We start from the raw sequence: 20440 nt of genomic DNA, 5'->3' as shown, positions 1-20440 counted from the left end.
TCTTCTGGCCTCTATGGGCATCAGGCATATGTGTGATATAGTAACATATATGTATGCAAAATATCCATGCACCTAAAACTAAAAATAAGTAAGTGACTGTGAAAAGTTTTCAACACTGTGAAAAGTTTCAGCACTAATGTTTGAAACCCACTTCAAAACCAGACCATCAGATCACCTATCCTTGAAATTTTATTTCCAATCTAAAAGACCCAAGCGCGAACTCCCAGGATGCAGCACAGCGGTAAGTTAACGTGCTTACACAGGCCCCAGGTGTGAACCCAGCGCTGAAGAAACATGGGTGTGCTCCTTATGTAAACCCATCAACAGCCACGGAAGGTCTGTGTTCGAAATCTCTGTGATTGGAATTCTCCACTCGAGCTGTGTGCTCCTCTTTTTCTCCTAGTCCAGGGCATCAATCAGTTCAGGGCCAAATGATATCATAATTTCCAAGTCTGAGTTAGTCTACATCCTACACAACAAATAGAACCACAGAAACCATCCTGGACGAGTGGGTGGGGTTGCCAAACTCTTTTTATTTTCTGCCTGCCTTCTCTGAAGATCCTCCTGATTGTCCGAGTTTGGGTGTAGTGGCCTTCAGCAAATTGTGGTTGGGGCTGGTACTTAGCCAGGGCCTGGAAACATCTCTGCAGAGTGACTGTCAGAATTCCAGCCGCAACCTGAGACCCTAGGGAACAGCTATAAAAGGAAACAGCCCCCTCTCTGGTCTCTAACTCTTGGAATTAATAGACTGTTTTCTTCCCACAGCCTTCCTCATTTCTGCTAAGTACTGACTAGAACCTCCACAAGACAGACACTAGAGTCCACCTGAAGCCAGTCTCCTACAATTCATCCTAGACCTAGAACTGAGTCCCTAAATTGCTCTTATTTCTTCTACCAGCGGGTCTACATAACACGGAATGCAGGCTGGAATCAGAGGGTGGGTGGTCTCAAGCAATCCGAGCTAAGCCATATGGAGCTGGGCTTTTGGCTCACACTCTAGGTGCCCTCACTTCGGAGAGCGTTTAAAACTGTGGGCCTCAGATGGGTCTGCTGCTGTCATTGTGACATCATTTTCTACAAATAATAAGCTCATACCTACTATCTTCTAATGCTTCCAGCTATTTCAAATATAGGAGTAATTGTGCCCCGAGGTCGTTTGGGCGATCTGATTCATCTCTCCCTGACCTGTCATCTGTCTCCAAGTTTTAGCCTGCGTCTTACAGAATGAATGGTAAAGCACTAAAAAATCTAAATGGCTAAAACTGCACAGCACTACCAACAGCGCACAAAGCACAGGTTAAAAGGAGCATGAAACACTCCCCCGTCCAGTCACCTTTCACGCCAACCTGCCAGATTACACACTTCACATACTTTTTCCAACATCACGAAGACAGAGGCAAAAAAGCGGAGGGCGCTCATGCTCACCGCAGTGTGCAGTTAACTCCCACACAAAAACAAAAACAGCATTCAAGGCCAAAAGCCAGGGCATACCCACTCCTTCTGCCTCCAACCAGGAGTTATCCAGAAAAACACATAGGAAGAAAGCCCACAGAGCCCCAGACACCTACCGCTATGGACCCAGAAGATGTGGCAACAAACACTTTGATAACCATTTCGACAGTCGGAAAGAGGACTCCCCCTAACACACCCCTGCTAGGGAAGTCGCTGGACAAATCCCGCAGTGACGCCCGCCCGGGGGGAGCAGGTGCCAGGTCAGGGCTGGCGGTGATCCAAGCCTCTGCTCCCAACCTCCCCTCCAACCAAGAGGCTAAAGAGGAACGGGGAGGCATCCCGGGCTTCCCCCTCCGTTTGGGATGTCAGGAAAATGATTGGCTGATAAAAGCAGCCACTGGACCCTTTCCCTTATCACTTTAAAGGCCTAACAACAGTCCCTAAAAGGCCAGGCTGAGAGCTCGGGAGCGCACCAATCACAGACCCATGGAGAGGTGCCTAGGGCAGGAGAGGCGGGGCTGGGGAAACTGTGGGGTGTGGAAAAGAAGCGAGTTGTCCAGAGCCTAGGGAAAAGCCCAGAAAAAGTCACCTTATCCAGGACCAGGTTGGATTCACCAGGCTTTGGACAAACCACAGAACTGTGAAGACTGAAACAGCCGCACTGGCCACTTAAATGAAGCGCGGCTTCCTGATTTAAAGTTTTCTAGAGGGTTCACAGGACGGAGATGCCTCTGTGAGTGGCCTGTTTCCTGCTTTCTCCTTCCACCAGCTGTTGGGTGCTGTAAAGCTTCACTGACACTTCAGAGCTGGTGGCTGCCGATGACTGTAACTAGAAATACTCTCCCCTATTTTAAAGGCTTTGGGAGATGGGGATGTTTATAACAAGCTCTAAAGCATCTTATTTATACAGGTGATTTGAATTGCATTTAAAAAAAATCAGAGTACAAAACTGGTAAAGAAGCCCAAATGTTAGCAGCCCAGACTCTGCTGATGGTTTCAAAGCAAGGTCAAGGGCCCATGAGGTGGCTCACTGGATAGCGGCCTCCAAGCCTGAACACCTTCCTGAGTTTCATCCCTAGAACTTCATAGTGAAAGGGAAAAAAAGCAAATCACACATACACACTCAGACATACAGACACACACATGTGTGCACACATATACACACAACACACACAGAGAGAGACACACATGCACACATATATACCCTAGAACTTTATAGCGGGAGGAAAAAATACACAAACACACTCACACACAGAGACAGACACACATAAACACACATGTGTGCACACATCTGCACATTCATACAGAGACACATGCACACACATATACACATAAATATGCACATACATACATGCACACACGCGAATACACACATACACAATCACATGCACACACGTATGCAGGTGCACACATATACACACAATACACACTCAGACACAGACACATACACACACATATATACACATGAATACACAAAGACACACACATGCACACATATAAACACAATACACACAAATACACTCAGACACATGCACACACATACATATGTATACACACATATACACACAATAAAAACACGGGCATACTAATACACACAGCCACATGCACACACACACACATATATACATATATATGTGTATATATATATATATATATATGAATACACATATGCACACACACGAATACACACACATATTCACACACACAAATACAGACATACACACAAATACACAAAGACATATAGACACACACACACACACTCAGACACACATGCACACACATATATACATGTGCCAGGGCAGCCCCACCCAGAGTGGGCTGTTTCTTCTTTCTTGTTGGTTCTTCTTGAGGCAGTGGAGGGGGAAGAGCATAGGCGGAGGGTAAGACTTTGTCTTACGAGTTTCTGGGTTAAGGCTTTGTCTTATAAGAAATTAAAGGTTGCTGTATAATAAAAGGTTTACTTATCTAAGTCTGAGTTACTATGCAGTTGTAGCTGACCTGCCTTCTGTGCTCCTCTGAGGCCAGAAACTGCAGTCTCTGGCACATAGAACCTCATCCTAAAACAGCAGGAGATTAAGTAAAGGATTAATTGCTAGAGCCTTCTCCTTATTGTCCAGATGCCTCTTGCTTGTCAGGCTAGGGGGAAGTTTGGAGCAATAAACTTCTATTGAACCAGGAGAAGAGAATAACACTCTCAGAAGGAAAAACTTTTACATAAGCAAATATGTTAATCTCACATAAATTCATATTCAGCTTCATTCATGCTCATTTATTCATTTTCATTCAAACCCAGCTGGGCCCAGCTTACATACATTCTCACAATCACATACTTACACACACACACACACACACACACACACACACACATCCATACTTAAATATGCTATGGAGCAAAAGACCAAGCACTGATACAGAAAGAACTCACTCATTCTGAATGAAAACTGCACTCCAATCTTTATTACATAGAGAAAGAAAAAACTTCTACCTTTTTAATGCTAAATGAATTAAACCCATGTGTGTAAGAAAGAAAAAAAGCTTTATTTCTTTTAATAAGACTAAACCTGCCTTGTCCTTACCATGGGGTCAGAACAGATCCCATGATGGTAAGGAGAAGCCTGCCTGCTCCTTCTGCTCTCTGAAACATCTTCTTTTTTCCTCTTTCCCTCTGCATTCTGCACATTGCTCTCTTAGTATTTTATGTTACCTATAATTTCTAGGTTACTCCACTCTGCATTCTCCTTCTAATCTAAAAAATGTTCTGTCTAAAAACTTCTCCTCAGCTCAGTTCTTCTCACCTCCGTTCCTCTCACCCCAGTCGCTCAGTTCTGACTCTTCTCTTTGTCCTCAGCTCTTAAAGTCCTTATCTTTCAGAATACATGATCACATGTTACAAAGTTCATCACAAGTTCACACAAAAAAATCAAATCATAAATTGAAAGAGAAGTTTACAGCAGAGAATGTTTACATGCATATCCATTAGGAGTGATTATCTGGCTAAACATCCATCACCTGTCTCAGCTCCACAGGTTCACTGAAGGTTTAAAACCGTAACTAAGTTATTAGTGAAGTTGTGTATAGGTAAACCCAGTCAGTATTTTATCTTCTGTCCTAGAACCTATAATAAATCGTTAGTTATCTTTTAATGACCTTTGGTTAATTGTTTTACAACCTCTTGGAATGTGCTCTGAGTGGGAGAAAGTCTGGTTACCATCTAAGAGCAATTAACCGGTGACTTGGGAGACTGGCAGAGTTCTCACTGAAGCTTTGACTATCAGAAGAGGACTTAATAGCAGCTCCACTATAAAAGAGCTTAATAATCACAGATATAATTTTAGGAATTCTTATAGGATCATCATTAAGTCATGTATTTGTCTATATAGCATCACTACAAGATAGTACATCTTCATGGATCTACAGCGATCTACTTCAAAAGGGGGTGTGCTTCTACTTAGTGATTGATATATATGTTTAATAATAACAGGAAACGCATATTAATAGCAGGAATCTTTACTAAAATGAGTCCCTCACAGCCTTGCTTAATGAGAGCTCACCTGTCGCAGATTATATAATAATCCGAGGCAGGCCACTTCAGGATGATCACCTGCTAGTTATTAGCTTGTCCCATTATGGCTCCTGACATACATGTATACCCATGAATACACACACAGGCGCACACACACTGAGAAATCAGGTCACAAGCATTAGGGGCAAAGGCCGTGAGCATTTACCTCCTTCTGGTACCAGACCCTCTCCTACCCTGTTATTCATCACAGAGGAGAGAGGCTGGTGCTCTAGAGCAGCATGGGACCTCTTTGACTCTGGTACCTGCTCTTTTCACAAGTGTCTCAGAGATCCTGAGCCTGATCCCTGTCCCCAGGTAGGTGTCATGGTGAGAAAGGACACTCCCTAGAATATATCTCAAAGTCAACTAATTCACAAGTCAAAATTTAACTTTGGACAGCATAAATCCATAGAAACAAACATAAATAATTTAGAAGGCAGATTGACAACATGATCGTTCAGAGAGACATTATCAGTAATTTCTCCCCTAGGGCCCATGACTTCTCTAAGCACAGACTGAACTCATTCCTGTAGAGCATGTGTCAAATCCCATCAGGAGGACCAGGTCACCCCATAAACAGTCTTGCCACTATTGCCACTGAGCCCATCTTGCCTGGCATACCCATACTGTAGCATCATGGACCACTGGCATCTTTTTCCCCAGCAGCGTCCTGCACACACATTCCAGAACTATGAAAGATAGCCAGAACCAGAGTGCAGTCTTCTGGTCAGTCCAACATTGACTCCTCTGTACGAAGTGTGTGGTCTCTTCAGCAAGAATGTGAGTCTTACCAGTGACTTCTGGAACTCAGCAAGAGCAGTAGCAGTAGCCTGTGTTGTCTGGGGAGCCTCTTGGGTCTCTGACCAATAACTCATGGGCAGGTAACCTGTGTCTGGCACTGAGGTTTTATTTATATATATTTATCACAAATGTAATGCAGAGTTTTTATGAGAAATATTTATTTTATGTATATGAGTACACTGTCACTGTCTTCAGACACGCCAGAAGAAGGCATCACACCCCAGTACAGATGGTTGTAAGCTACCATGTGGTTGCTAGTAATCGAACTCAGGACCTCTGGAAGAACAGTCAGTGCTCCTAACCGTGGAAACATCTCTCCAGCCCCTGGCACTAAGGTTTTAATAGCCCAAGTCTTCAAAGTGCAGCACTGGTCATTAATGTGGAGAACTTCTGTTCAAACTCCTTTAAAGATTATATTTTTAATCAGCTTATTAATGAACGGGGTTTGAGAAGACTACTTCATACATCCTTGGTTTAGATTAATAATTCCATACTCTCCTTCTCTCCACCCTCCTGTCCCTTTCCATTAGTTACCAGTGGTCACCCCATCCTTTAATATCATATAACAGCTTCTTATTACAGTGTGTACTGGCTAAATCAGAGACACATTACTGTTAAAAGTGTGGGAAATGAGCAAATGAGAGTGCTCCAACACAGTCAGGACATTTATATCAGCCATCTTGACAAGACTCAGGGAATGTGAGAGAAGAGGAAGGAGAGAGAATATCAAGGAGGATGGCTGTAAAAGGCTTTGGGAGACCAGACTGTGGGAAACCAGACCTTCAACAGCTCCCACCCTGAGAATCAATTGACCCTTTGTTGGGAGCCGAGCCACCCCCTCCTTCACACAAGGCTGATCGTGAAAACCAACTGACCCTTGTCTTGGCCAGACACCTGGGGCTGTTTGGGCAGAACCAGCATCCAAAGATAAGCCACAAGATGTTTCAAGCCTGCACTCAGCATCCGCCCCAGATGTCCGTCCCTCTCTCTGTGCTTTGATCATTCCCCCTCAGCCCCTCCCTATTTCCTCTCACTGTGTGCTTATAATCAGGCTTCCAGCCTCCATTAAAGTAGACTTTGACAACCCTCTGCTTGGTCTCGATCACTTTTCTCGCCTGTTTCTCTTTCAGGCTTGGTTCCCCTCGACCCCCGAATAACTAGGTCCCGTGGGTCCTTTGGGTTGGGATAAGTGGTGCCCCATGTGAGGGCTCAAGGTACGGACCCTCGCCAGATGGAGCCCACCCTCCAGAGAAGGTTGCTGTGACGAAGAAGCCATTTGAGGAACGATCTCACTGCTCATGAGACAGTAAGTTGACATTTCTCTGCCCCATAGAAATGGGCCATAAATTGTCTAAAGAAGTGGTCTTCATCAGAGACCCGAAAGCTTCTCTCAGGGAAAGGGGAGTTAGAGTTAAGAAGAAAGAGTTGATAAAATTTTTTATTTTTATAGATCAGACATGCCCCTGGTTTATCATTGATGGGCCAGAAATCCACCATAAAAAATAGAAAAAAGTAGGTTGAGAATTAAATGAAAAATTGACCAGTCAGGGCCCCGATGCTGTCCCTGCAACTGTTCTCTCTTACTGGGGACTCATTCATGATGTAGTGAAAGGCGCAACTGATGACCCTGATAAACAACAACTTTTGTCGGTCGCTGAATATTGTCTCCTCCGCCCCTTGTCTTGGGCGGCCTCAGTGACCTCTCTTTCCTCCAAAAGGAACCCTTCAAAACCTTCCTCGGTCATTATAGACATATCTGAGGCCCTGCCACCCAATCCCTCCCGATGGGCCCATCCCCTTCTGATATGCCATTAATTAATCCAGTCTTTAAGAGACCTCTGGCCCAAGAGCCTTTAGATCCCAGAAGGCAGCCACCTTGGAGGAGGAGGCTCATTATCATAATCCCAACTGGCTGCCGCTTGCTTCAGCCCCTACACACGGCCCCCTGTGGGTCCCATCGCCCTTCCTGCACAGCCCAATACCCTCTGCCCATGCTGCAAGAGGGGCAAACATTGGGCCAATGTTTGCTAATCCACAATAGATATTTGCCTCCCCTTCAGGGAAACAGGCAGAGGGGACAGCCCTGGGCCCCCAATTCCATTCCATTTCTTTTGGCCACGGGGGACAGCTGGCAGCCAGATCAGCCCCTAGTCTCTGCAGAAAATTCAGATTCAACCCCCTCATTTGTTTTTGGGCTTTGAATTGTTTCCTAATAGGATTCTCTCCCAAAAGGTTCATTTAAGGTGGGATTCCTTGCAGACTCTTAATGATTTTCAACACCTGTTAGGAGATATTAACTGGCTCCATTCTTACTTAAAACTTAAAACAGGGGAGCTAAAACCTTTGTTTGATATTTTGCGTGGGGACTCAGATCCATCCTCCCTACGTACGCTGACCCATAAAGCACAAATATCATTGGCCAAAGTAGAACAGGCCATCAATGAATTGGATATTTTTCCCCAGATCTTCCCCTCCAGTTCCTTGTTTTCCCTACTCCCTTTTCTCCCAGTGGCCTTCTGTGGCAACTTAAACCTCTATTTTGGGTCCATATGCCGGCTTCTCCCTCTAGGGTGCTACCCACATATCCTCAGCTGGTTGCTCATATGCTGCGTCTTGGCAGGGAAGCTGCCCTTAGGTTTTTTGGCAAAGATCCTGATATTATTGTTCTCCCCTATGATACCTCCCAAGTTCAGTGGCTAATTCGAAATAATGATGATTGGGCAGTTAATTGCACCTCCTTCTAGGGTGTGATCAATAACCATTATCCCGCTGATAAATTGGTTCAATTCCTACATAGGACACCTGTGGTTTTCCCAAAAAGAACAAAGTCAGCCCCGATTGCTAGGGGCCCGCGGTAGTCTTTACCGACGGATCCTCCTCAGGTATGGCTGCCTTCAGCATTGGTGGAGAGGTCTCACGTTTTATGACAGACTTCTCCTTGGCGCAGCTTGTTGAACTGGCAGCCATTGTTAGGGTGTTTGAACTCTTGCCTGAAACCCCCTTTTAATTTGTATACAGATAGCGCCTATGTGGCCGCTTCTGTCCCCCTTTTAGAAACTGTTCCATATATCCAACCCTCTACCAATGCTTCCCCGCTGTTTGCTAAACTCAAAAATTTATTCTTGCCCGCAATTTTCCTTTTTTTATTGGCCATATTCGTGCCCATTCTGGCCTGCCTGGGCCACTGTCTGAAGGCAACGATCGGGCCACCCAGGTAGTGGCTTCTGCCTTATCTACCACCTGTCTTGCCGCTGCTCAACAGGCCCATGATTTACACCATCTTAACGCCCACACCCTGAGATTTAAATTTTCCATCACCCACGAACAGGCACGACAAATTGTTCGGCAGTGCAAGGGCTGCCTGACCCTTTTACCCGAGCCACATGTGGGGGTCAACCCCCGTGGGCTACTTCCTGGTGAGTCATAGCAGATGGATGTCACCTGCTATGCCCCCTTTGGAAAGTTAAAATATATTCATGTCTCTGTTGATAGTTTCAGTGGTTTTATCTGTGCATCTTTACAGTCAGGAGAAGCCACTAAACATGTTATCAGTCATGTTCTCTCCTGCTTGGTGGTTACACCACAACCCAAGATCCTCAAGACATGTAATGGCCCGGGATATATTAGTTCCAGCTTTAAACAGTTTTGTGCTCAGATGGGCATCAAACATATTACTGGCATTCCCTATAAGCCCCAAGGCCAAGGCATTGTAGAAAGGTCTCATCAAACCCTTAAAAACTGCTCTTTAAATTGCAGTCTGGGGGGCGGGGGGGTGCAGATTCTATATCCCCAATCTGGCAACTTCAAGACCCTCTTGAATCATGCACTATTTGTCTTCAATTTTCTTACATACGACACTGTAGGCAAGTCTGCCGCAGATCACCTTTGGTACCCTTCAACTGCCAACAATTATGCACAAGCTATGTGGAGAGATCCCTTGTCCAACAAATGGCAGGGTCCAGATCGGTCCTTATATGGGGCAAAGGACACACTTGTATCTATGATTCAGGGGCCCAAAATGCCAGATGGCTCCCAGACTGCCTAATAAAACCATACAATTCATCCAGGGAAGAAAAACCCTGAGAAAAGCTTTCTGTTTGTGCTTACTTACAGAAAACCAAAAGGATGGCCCGAGAGACACCTTGCCCGACCCTTTGGACCTGGGTATACGTTCTTCTGCTACAAAGTGGGTCACAGGTAGAGAGTGCAAACCCCTACCAACTCTACAGTTATACTTGGCAGGTTCTTAATGAAGCCGGGGACATAGTTAATGCCACCTCCACAATTGGAAGCTCTCCCTCGTGGTTGCCCCTAGAGGTCGACCTGTGTAAGCTAGCCCTAGGGGCTGGAGAGGTCTGGGGCACTCCCAGCCATTTCATGCCACAAGCTCAACGCATTACTACACAACAAAGATATAGTACAAACCCTGGATGCTATAATAAGTGGGCCAGGTCCTTTTTAAGTCTCATCCCAATTTATGTCTGCCCCGGCGACCACCGAGATGGGTCCCTGGGAAACAAGTGTGATTATAGAGCTAGCTATTACTGCACCTCTTGGGGCTGTGAAACTACTGGAGACACCTACTGGAAACCTTCCTCTTCCCGGGACCTTATACAGGTTAAGAGGCATAATCTGCCTAAGGGGCAGCCCTATGCGGGCCCCACCCACATATAACAGACAATGTGATTCCTAGTGTAACACCTTGCAAATCACCTTTACTGAAGCAGCGAAGAAGTTCACCTGAGAACACTTGCAGGGAGCAGAATGAGGCCTTTGTGCCTATGTGGCAGGAAGAGACCCCTGCCTCTCCTTTAAAGTACAGTTAACAAAAGCCATCCCAATCCAGCCAAAGGTGGCAGTAGGGCCTAATCCCGCTCTCCATCCAAAATCCCCAGGGAAGTCCCCTCCTCGCTTGCCTGTTACACCCAAAGCCCCCTCTGCTACTATATTTTAACCCACCCTTCCTGCTGGGTCCCCCTCCTCCTCAGAATTAATTTTATAAATGGTAAATGTTTCAATTGCTGCTATGCATGCAGCTAATGCTACCCAATATGATGAATGTTGGGTGTTTTTCTCCTCAACCCCCCTTTTTATGAAGGAGTGATGATATTTGGATCACTTGTTGCAACCAACAATACCAATAAACTTGGCTGGCACCCTGAGAACAACGAAGAGCTCACACTGAGTCAAGTGTTGGGCCTGGGCCTGTGCCTTTTGGGGCCTTCCATGCTCCCCTCTCAGGCCTTGCTAGAAGTTTGCAATCAGACTACTATTGTGAACGCCACTTTTCAATACCTTGAGGCGCCTAATGGTACTTATTTAGCATATCCTACTGGGCTTACCACCTATGTGGTTACCCAGACCTTTTTAACCAACAAAGATTACTGTGTCTTGGTTCAACTTCTACCAAAGTTAACAGTGCACCATAGAAAAGATCTTCTCCGGTTTTGGGAAAGAGGCACTATCCTGCTCCGTGATAAGAGAGAGCCCATTACTGTGTTAACCCTAGCAGTAGTCCTTGGTTTGGGTGCTGCAGGTGCGGGGACTGGTATTGCCTTCTTGGTCTCCTCCCAACAACAGTCCGCCCAGCTCACCCAACTTAGCCTCATGTGGACAAAGACATTCAGGAATTACAGAAGGGCTTAAAAATTTTAAAAGATTCCTTGGTCTCCCTGTCTGAGGTACTGTTACAAAATAGACGAGGCCTCGATTTAGTGTTCCTGCAGGAGGGTGGGCTCTGCGCAGCCCTCAAAGAAGAACGTTGCTTTTATTCTGACAAGACAGGCTTAGTACAAGATAGTATAGAAAAGGTCAGAATTAGTTTAGAGGAAAGAAAGCGCAACAGAGAAAAAGAAGAATCCTGTATCAAAATTGGTTTTCGCTCTTCCGGTCAGAACAGCACCGGGGCAGCTAGGGCGCAGGGTCGGCTGACACTCGCCAGCTACCCACAACACCCGCCACAGGATCTTAAGACTTCTGGTGAGTGGAACACAGCTTCTGCTCCAATCCAATTGCACGAGGGACCTGAGACTGCATTAGTTAGGGAAGCAGAAAACCGGCCTGAGTAGGGCCACAAGCCTCATCCGGTCTGACCAGCACTCGGGTAGCTAGAGCGCAGGGTCGGCTGACACCCGCCAGCTACCCACGACACCTGCCACAGGATTTTGAGACTTCTGGTGAGTGGAACACAGAGTCTGCTCCAATCTTTAAACAGTGACAACGTTAACAACTAACCCCAGAGATTACCAGATGGCGAAAGGTAAACGTAATAATCTTACTAACAGAAACCAAGACCACTCACCATCATCAGAACCCAGCACTCCCACTTCGCCAAGTCCAGGGCACCCCAACACACCAGAAAAGCTAGACACGGATCTAAAAGCATATCTCATGATGATGGTAGAGGACATCAAGAAGAACTTTAATAACTTTGTAACTAAAGAATTACAGGAGAACATGGCTAAAGAGTTACAAGTCCTTAAAGTAAAACAGGATAACACAATCAAACAGGTAGAAGTCCTTAAAGAAAAACAGGATAACACAATCAAACAGGTAGAAGTCCTTAAAGAAAAACAGGAAAACACATCCAAACAGATGATGGAAATGAACAAAACCATACTAGACCTAAAAAGGGAAGTAGACACAATAAAGAAAACCCAAAATGAGGCAACACTGGAGATAGAAACCCTAGGAAAGAAATCTGGAACCATAGATACGAGCATCAGCAACAGAATACAAGAGATGGAAGAGAGAATCTCAGGTGCAGAAGATTCCATAGAGAACATCGGCACAACAATCAAGGAAAATGTAAAATGCAAAAAGATCCTAACTCAAAACATCCAAGAAATACAGGACACAATGAGAAGACCAAACCTACGAGTGGATGAGAATGAAGATTTTCAACTCAAAGGACCAGCAAACATCTTCAACAAAATTATAGAAGAAAACTTCCCAAAACTAAAGAAAGAGATGCCCATGAACATACAAGAAGCCTACAGAACTCCAAATAGACTGGACCAGAAAAGAAATACCTCCCAACACATAATAATCAGAACAACAAATGCACTAAATAAAGATAGAATACTAAAAGCAGTAAGAGAAAAAGGCCAAGTAACATATAAAGCAAGCCTATCAGAATTACACCAGTTTTTCACCAGAGACTATGAAAGCCAGAAGATCCTGGACAGATGTTATACAGACACTAAAAGAACACAAATTCCAGCCCAGGCTACTATACCCAGCCAAACTCTCAATTAACATAGATGGAGAAACCAAAATATTCCACGACAAAACGAAATTCATACATTATCTCTCCACGAATCCAGCCCTTCAAAGGATAATAACAGGAAAAAACCAATACAAGGACAGGAACCACGCCCTAGAAACAACAAGAAGGTAATCCCTCAACAAACCTAAAAGAAGACAGCCACAAGAACAGAATGCCAACTTTAACAACAAAAATAACAGGAAACAACAATTACTTTTCCTTAATATCTCTTAATATCAATGGACTCAACTCCCCGATAAAAAGACATAGACTAACAAACTGGCTACACAAACAAGACCCAACATTTTGCTGCTTACAGGAAACTCATCTCAGAGAAAAAGATAGACACTACCTCAGAATGAAAGGCTGGAAAACAATTTTCCAAGCAAATGGTATGAAGAAACAAGCTGGAGTAGCCATTCTAATATCTGATAAGATTGACTTCCAACCCAAAGTCATCAAAAAAGACAGGGAGGGGCACTTCATACTCATCAAAGGTAAAATCCTCCAAGAGGAACTATCAATCCTGAATATCTATGCTCCAAATACAAAGGCAGCCACATTCATTAAAGAAACTTTAGTAAATCTCAAAGCACACATTGCACCTCATACAATAATAGTGGGAGACTTCAACACACCACTTTCACCAATGGACAGATCATGGAAACAGAAACTAAACAGGGACACAATGAAACTAACAGAAGTTATGAATCAAATGGATATGGCAGATATCTACAGAACATTCTATCCTAAAACAAAAGGATATACCTTCTTCTCAGCACCTCATGGTACCTTCTCCAAAATTGACCACATAATTGGTCACAAAACAGGCCTCAACAGATACAAAAATATTGAAATTGTCCCATGCATCCTATCAGATCACCATGGACTAAGGCTGATCTTCAATAACAAAATAAATAATAGAAAGCCAACCTTCACGTGGAAACTGAACAACACTCTTCTCAATGATACCTTGGTCAAGGAAGGAATAAAGAAAGAAATTAAGGACTTTTTAGAGTTCAATGAAAATGAAGCCACAACATACCCAAACTTATGGGACACAATGAAAGCATTTCTAAGAGGAAAACTCATAGCTCTGAGTGCCTCCACAAAGAAACTAGAGAGAGCACACATTAGCAGCTTGACAACACAACTAAAAGCACTAGAACAAAAGGAAGCAAATTCACCCAAGAGGAGTAGCAGGAAATAATCAAACTCAGGGGTGAAATCAACCAAGTGGAAACAAGAAGAACTATTCAAAGAATCAACCAGTCAAGGAGCTGGTTCTTTGAGAAAATCAACAAGATAGATAAACCCTTAGCCAGACTCACTAGAGGGCACAGGGAAAGCATCCTAATTAACAAAATCAGAAATGAAAAAGGAGACATAACAACAGATCCTGAAGACATCCAGAACACCATCAGATCCTTCTACCAAAGGCTATACTCAACAAAACTGGAGAACCTGGATGAAATGGACAAGTTCCTAGACAGATACCAGGTACCAAAGTTGAATCAAGATCAGGTTAATGATCTAAACAGCCCTATATCCCCCAAAGAAATAGAAGCAGTCATTAATAGTCTCCCAACTAAAAAAAGCCCAGGACCAGATGGGTTTAGTGCAGAGTTCTATCAGACCTTCAAAGAAGATCTAATCCCAGTTCTTCACAAACTATTCCACAAAATAGAAACAGAAGGTACTCTACCCAACTCATTCTATGAAGCCACAATTACTCTGATACCTAAACCACATAAAGACCCAACAAAGATAGAAAACTTCAGACCAATATCCCTTATGAATATTGATGCAAAAATCCTCAATAAAGTTCTTGCTAACCGAATCCAAGAACACATCAAAACAATCATCCATCCTGACCAAGTAGGTTTCATCCCAGGGATGCAGGGATGGTTCAATATACGGAAATCCATCAACGTAATCCAGTATATAAACAAACTCAAAGACAAAAACCACATGGTCATCTCCTTAGATGCGGAAAAAGCATTTGACAAGATCCAACACCCATTCATGATAAAAGTCTTGGAAAGATCAGGAATTCAAGGCCCATACCTAAACATGATAAAAGCAATCTACAGCAAACCAGTAGCCAACATCAAAGTAAATGGTGAGAAGCTTGAAGCAATCCCTCTAAAATCAGGGACTAGACAAGGCTGTCCACTTTCTCCATACCTATTCAACATTGTACTTGAAGTCCTAGCCAGAGCAATTCGACAACAAAAGGAGATCAAAGGGATACAAATTGGAAAAGATGAAGTCAAAATATCACTCTTTGCAGATGATATGATAGTATATATAAGTGACCCTAAAAATTCCACCAGAGAACTCCTAAGCCTGATAAACAGCTTCGGTGAAGTAGCTGGATATAAAATTAACTCAAACAAATCAATGGCCTTTCTCTACACAAAGAATAAACAGGCTGAGAAAGAAATTAGAGAAACAACACCCTTCTCAATAGTCACAAATAATATTAAATATCTTGGCGTGACTCTAACTAAGGAAGTGAAAGATCTGTATAATAAAAACTTCAAGTCTCTGAAGAAAGAAATTATAGAAGATCTCAGAAGATGGAAAGATCTCCCATGCTCATGGATTGGCAGGATCAACATTGTAAAAATGGCTATCTTGCCAAAAGCAATCTACAGATTCAATGCAATCCCCATCAAAATTCCAACTCAATTCTTCAACGAATTAGAAAGTGCAATCTGCAAATTCATCTGGAATAACAAAAAACCTAGGATAGCAAAAACTCTTCTCAAGGATAAAAGAACCTCTGGTGGAATCACCATGCTGGACCTAAAGCTTTACTACAGAGCAATTGTGATAAAAACTGCGTGGTACTGGTATAGTGACGGACAAGTAGACCAATGGAATAGAATTGAAGACCCAGAAATGAACCCACACACCTATGGTCACTTGATCTTCGACAAGGGAGCTAAAAACATCCAGTGGAAGAAAGACAGCATTTTCAACAAATGGTGCTGGCACAACTGGTTGTTAACATGTAGAAGAATGTGAATCGATCCATTCCTATCTCCTTGTACTAAGGTCAAGTCTAAGTGGATCAAGGAACTTCACATAAAACCAGAGACACTGAAACTTATAGAGGAGAAAGTGGGGAAAAGTCTTGAAGATATGGGCACAGGGGGAAAATTCTTGAATAGAACAGCAATGGCTTGTGCTGTAAGATCGAGAATTGACAAGTGGGACCTCATGAAACTGCAAAGCTTCTGCAAGGCTAAAGACACCATCAATAAGACAAAAAAAACCACCAACAGATTGGGAAAGGATCTTTACCTATCCTAAATCAGATAAGGGATTAATATCCAATATATATAAAGAACTCAAGACGGTGGACTCCAGAAAGTCAAATAACCCCATTAAAAAATGGGGCTCAGAACTGAACAAAGAATTCTCACCTGAGGAATACCGAATGGCAGAGAAGCACCTGAAAAAATGTTCAACATCCTTAATCATCAGGGAAATGCAAATCAAAACAACCCTGAGATTCCACCTCACACCAGTCAGAATGGCTAAGATCAAAAATTCAGGTGACAGCAGATGCTGGCGAGGATGTGGAGAAAGAGGAACACTCCTCCATTGATGGTGGGATTGCAAGCTTGTACAACCACTCTGGAAATCAGTCTGGCGGTTCCTCAGAAAATTGGACATAGTACTACCGGAGGATCCAGCAATACCTCTCCTGGGCATATATCCAGAAGATGTCCCAACCGGTAAGAAGGACACATGCTCCACTATGTTCATAGCAGCCCTATTTATAATAGCCAGAAGCTGGAAAGAACCCAGATGTCCCTCAACAGAGGAATGGATACAGAAATTATGGTACATTTACACAATGGAGTACTACTCAGCTATTAAAAAGAATGAATTTATGAAATTCCTAGCCAAATGGATGGACCTGGAGGGCATCATCTTGAGTGAGGTAACACAATCACAAAGGAACTCGCACAATATGTATTCACTGATAAGTGGATATTAGCCCAAAACTTAGGATACCCAAGATATAAGATACAATTTGCTAAACGCATGAAACTCAAGAAGAATGAAGACCAAAGTGTGGACACTGTGCCCCTTCTTAGAATTGGGAACAAAACACCCATGGAAGGAGTTACAGAGACAAAGTTTGGAGCTGTGATGAAAGGATGGACCATCTAGAGACTGCCGTATCCAGGGATCCATCCCATAATCAGCTTCTAAACACTGACACCATTGCATACACTAGCAAGATTTTGCTGAAAGGACCCAAATATAGCTGTCTCTTGTGAGACGATGCCGGGGCCTAGCAAACACAGGAGTGGATGCTCACAGTCAGCTATTGGATGTATCACAGGGCTCCCAATGGAGAAGCTAGAGAAAGTACCCAAGGAGCTAAAGGGATCTGCAACCCTATAGTTGGAACAACATGATGAACTAACCAGTACCCCGGAGCTCTTGTCTCTAGCTGCATATGTATCAGAAGATGGCCTAGTTGGCCATCACTGGAAAGAGAGTCTCATTGGACTTGCAAACTTTATAAGCCCCAATATAGGGGAATGCCAGGGCCAAAAGAATGGGAATGGGTGGGTAGGGAAGTGGGGGGCGCTATGGGGGACTTTTGGGATAGCATTGGAAATGTAATTGAGGAAAATATGTAATAAAAAATATTAAAAATTAAAAAAAAAAAACAAAATTGGTTTTCTACTTCTCCCTGGCTCTCTACCTTGCTCCCCAGCTTTTTGGGGCCCCTCGTGGGTATTTTGTTGCTTTTGTCATTTAGCCCCCGGGTGTTTGACAGGTTAAACAGTTTTGTTAAATCACAGATGGATTCTGCCTTAAACAAATCAGTTGCAGTCCACTACCATTGGCTAGATATCCGAGGCTCAGCAGAAGACCTCTCTTCTGCCGATGCGGAGAGAGCAGCCGTTGACCTTCTGTTCTCCACCCTTGCTGCAGGCACGGAGCCTTCTTGGTTCTGTAAGCTGTGAGAGACCAAATCGTAGGAAAATAGGTCCCGCAGTAACTCTCACCCTAAAGATCCGGCTGACCCTTTGAAGGGAATTATGTCACCCCCTCCTTCATTGCCTCCACCTGGCGCCTGAGACTGCCAGCTTCACTCCCTCCTTCACTTGGCGCCTAGAACTGCTTAGATTAAGGCAGCTTCACCTACTCCTCCATGTCTCCGTTTGGTGCCCGGGACTGTTTCAGGGCCGACATTCTAAGATAAGCTACGAGAAGCCTGTAATCGGCATTCGCCCCAGATGTCCATCCCTTTTTCTGTATTTTATTATGCCCCCTCGACCCCTCCCTATTTTCTCTCATTGTGTGCTTATAATCAGGCTCCTAGCCTTCATTAAACAGACCTTGACAACTCTTTGCTTGGTCTCGCTTCCCTTTCTCCGCTCATTTCTCTTTCAGACCCTGGTCCTCCTCGACCCACGGAATAATTAAGTCCTGCTGGATGGGACAGTAAGCTGTGGAGATATCTATGATGGGGAGGGTGACCTCCGGCTCCTAATAGTGGCTGAGGGCCATAAGCTGTGGAGTTGCCAATGACAGGAATATTGTGGTGCCACGAGCCAGATGCACACCGCCTATTGGCTGCAGGGTGACTCCATGACGGGATTATTGTGGGTCCACTGCCTGGGCGCCCATCACAACTACCAAAGGCCTGATTAAGCCATTGGAGTAAGACATGATGCTGGGAGTTAGTGCCAGCCGCATAGCCTAAGACAGAGGCCCTGCCCCACTAGGACCTGAAAAGGCCTAGTTACTGTGGTGCTGGACGTGGGTGCAAGCCACATAGCCTAAGACAGGCTCTCCACCGACCCTCTTTTTATGGCCACCCCCCCAACTTTAATAAAGAAAAGAGGGGGAGATGTGGGAGACCAGAATGTGGGAAACCAGACCTTCAACAGCTCCCACCCTGAGAATCAATTGACCCTTTGTTGGGAGCCGAGCCACCCCCTCCTTCACACAAGGCTGATCGTGAAAACCAACTGACCCTTGTCTTGGCCAGACACCTGGGGCTGTTTGGGCAGAACCAGCATCCAAAGATAAACCACAAGATGTTTCAAGCCTGCACTCAGCATCCGCCCCAGATGTCCGTCCCTCTCTCTATGCTTTGATCATTCCCCCTCAGCCCCTCCCTATTTCCTCTCACTGTGTGCTTATAATCAGGCTTCCAGCCTCCATTAAAGTAGACCTTGACAACCCTTTGCTTGGTCTCACTCCCTTTTCTTGCCTGTTTCTCTTTCAGGCTTGGTCCCCCTCGATTCCCCAAATAACTAGGTCCTGCGAGTTGGGATAAAAGGCCGTCTCCAGACATGACATGATTGTTACAACTATAGTTCCCCACATAAAACCTGTACAAGACTGAGTCCATTACAATTCCCTGCATGCAGGGCGGCTGGGCTCCTGAGGCCCATCCTCAGCGAGGGCCACTGGCAGAGGTGGGCGATGGTAAGGAGAAAGACACTTTATGAGTGTGAGCACTAGATTCCCCACATCCCAGTGGGTGACCCACACCCAGTACTAACTCGATTCAGAGAGTTAAAAAAACAGTCATAAAGTAGGAGAGATGTGTGATGGGAAGTCTGGGGGCCGGATATATTCAAGATACTTTATATCCATGAAGATTATAAAATGATTTTACATTTATTCTTTTCTCTGTTTTCAAAATATCTGTACATGTACTGTCTTTTTCCTACACACAAAAGTACTTTTCACATTGTTAAGCCTGTCATACGAACCTTCTCTTTTTCCTTTCTCTGAGGACTATGTAAGACAGCAATAAGTTTATTTTCTACCTGCCATGGGCATTAGAAATCTAAACAGTGGCTGTGCCCTTGTGTTCTGTGGAGAATACACATCTGCTCAGAGGTCCAAGTACTTGTTCCATAATGGTGGCCCCTCCAGCTGTGACCCATTAGGCCTACAGGAAAACAAAACAAAACTGCTGGCTAGAGTAACGGCCGCCAGGTTTTTGGAGTTCATCAGCCAGCTTCACTCTGGGTACTTGGCACAAAACATCCTTTGATCTGGATGTCCCCAACTCAGAGTGGGGACGTTGGCCTGGTTCTCTTCACATGACACAAATAGAGGTCTACGGTGCTGCCTTCACTTTTCCAGACAGGGTTTCTCTGTGTAGCCCTGGCTGTCCTGGAACTCACTCTGTAGACCAGGCTGGCCTCAAACTCAGAAATCCGGCTGTTCTGCTCTGCCAAGACTAGGTAGTCAAGGCAACCTCAAATAGTCCTTGAACGTCCACATAAGCAGGTTACAGAAGCCAAAAAGCAGTTACTTGTAATATAGCAAGTATATCGTCACAGCTGGACATTTCTGGG

General features: G+C 44.4%; 1 protein-coding gene across 1 annotated transcript in view; it reads right to left on the bottom strand.

Annotated features, from left to right (window-relative positions):
• The window catches only part of Sh3bgr (SH3 domain binding glutamate rich protein), a 28375-nt gene extending 26577 nt beyond the window's left edge, over positions 1–1798 (bottom strand). The window contains exon 1 of the mRNA XM_021184705.2: positions 1569–1798. Within this exon, the coding sequence (XP_021040364.2) occupies positions 1569–1790 (222 nt within the window). The 5' untranslated portion in view covers positions 1791–1798. The remainder of the gene's footprint in view (positions 1–1568) is intronic.
• Between the last annotated feature and the right edge of the window lie 18642 nt (positions 1799–20440).

The sequence above is a fragment of the Mus caroli genome, unplaced genomic scaffold (assembly GCF_978045245.1).
Source record: "Mus caroli unplaced genomic scaffold, Mus_caroli_1 scaffold_17, whole genome shotgun sequence".
Lineage (NCBI taxonomy): Eukaryota > Metazoa > Chordata > Mammalia > Rodentia > Muridae > Mus > Mus caroli.
Note: the sequence above shows the minus strand (reverse complement) of the source record. Positions and strands in the feature narration are given on the sequence as shown.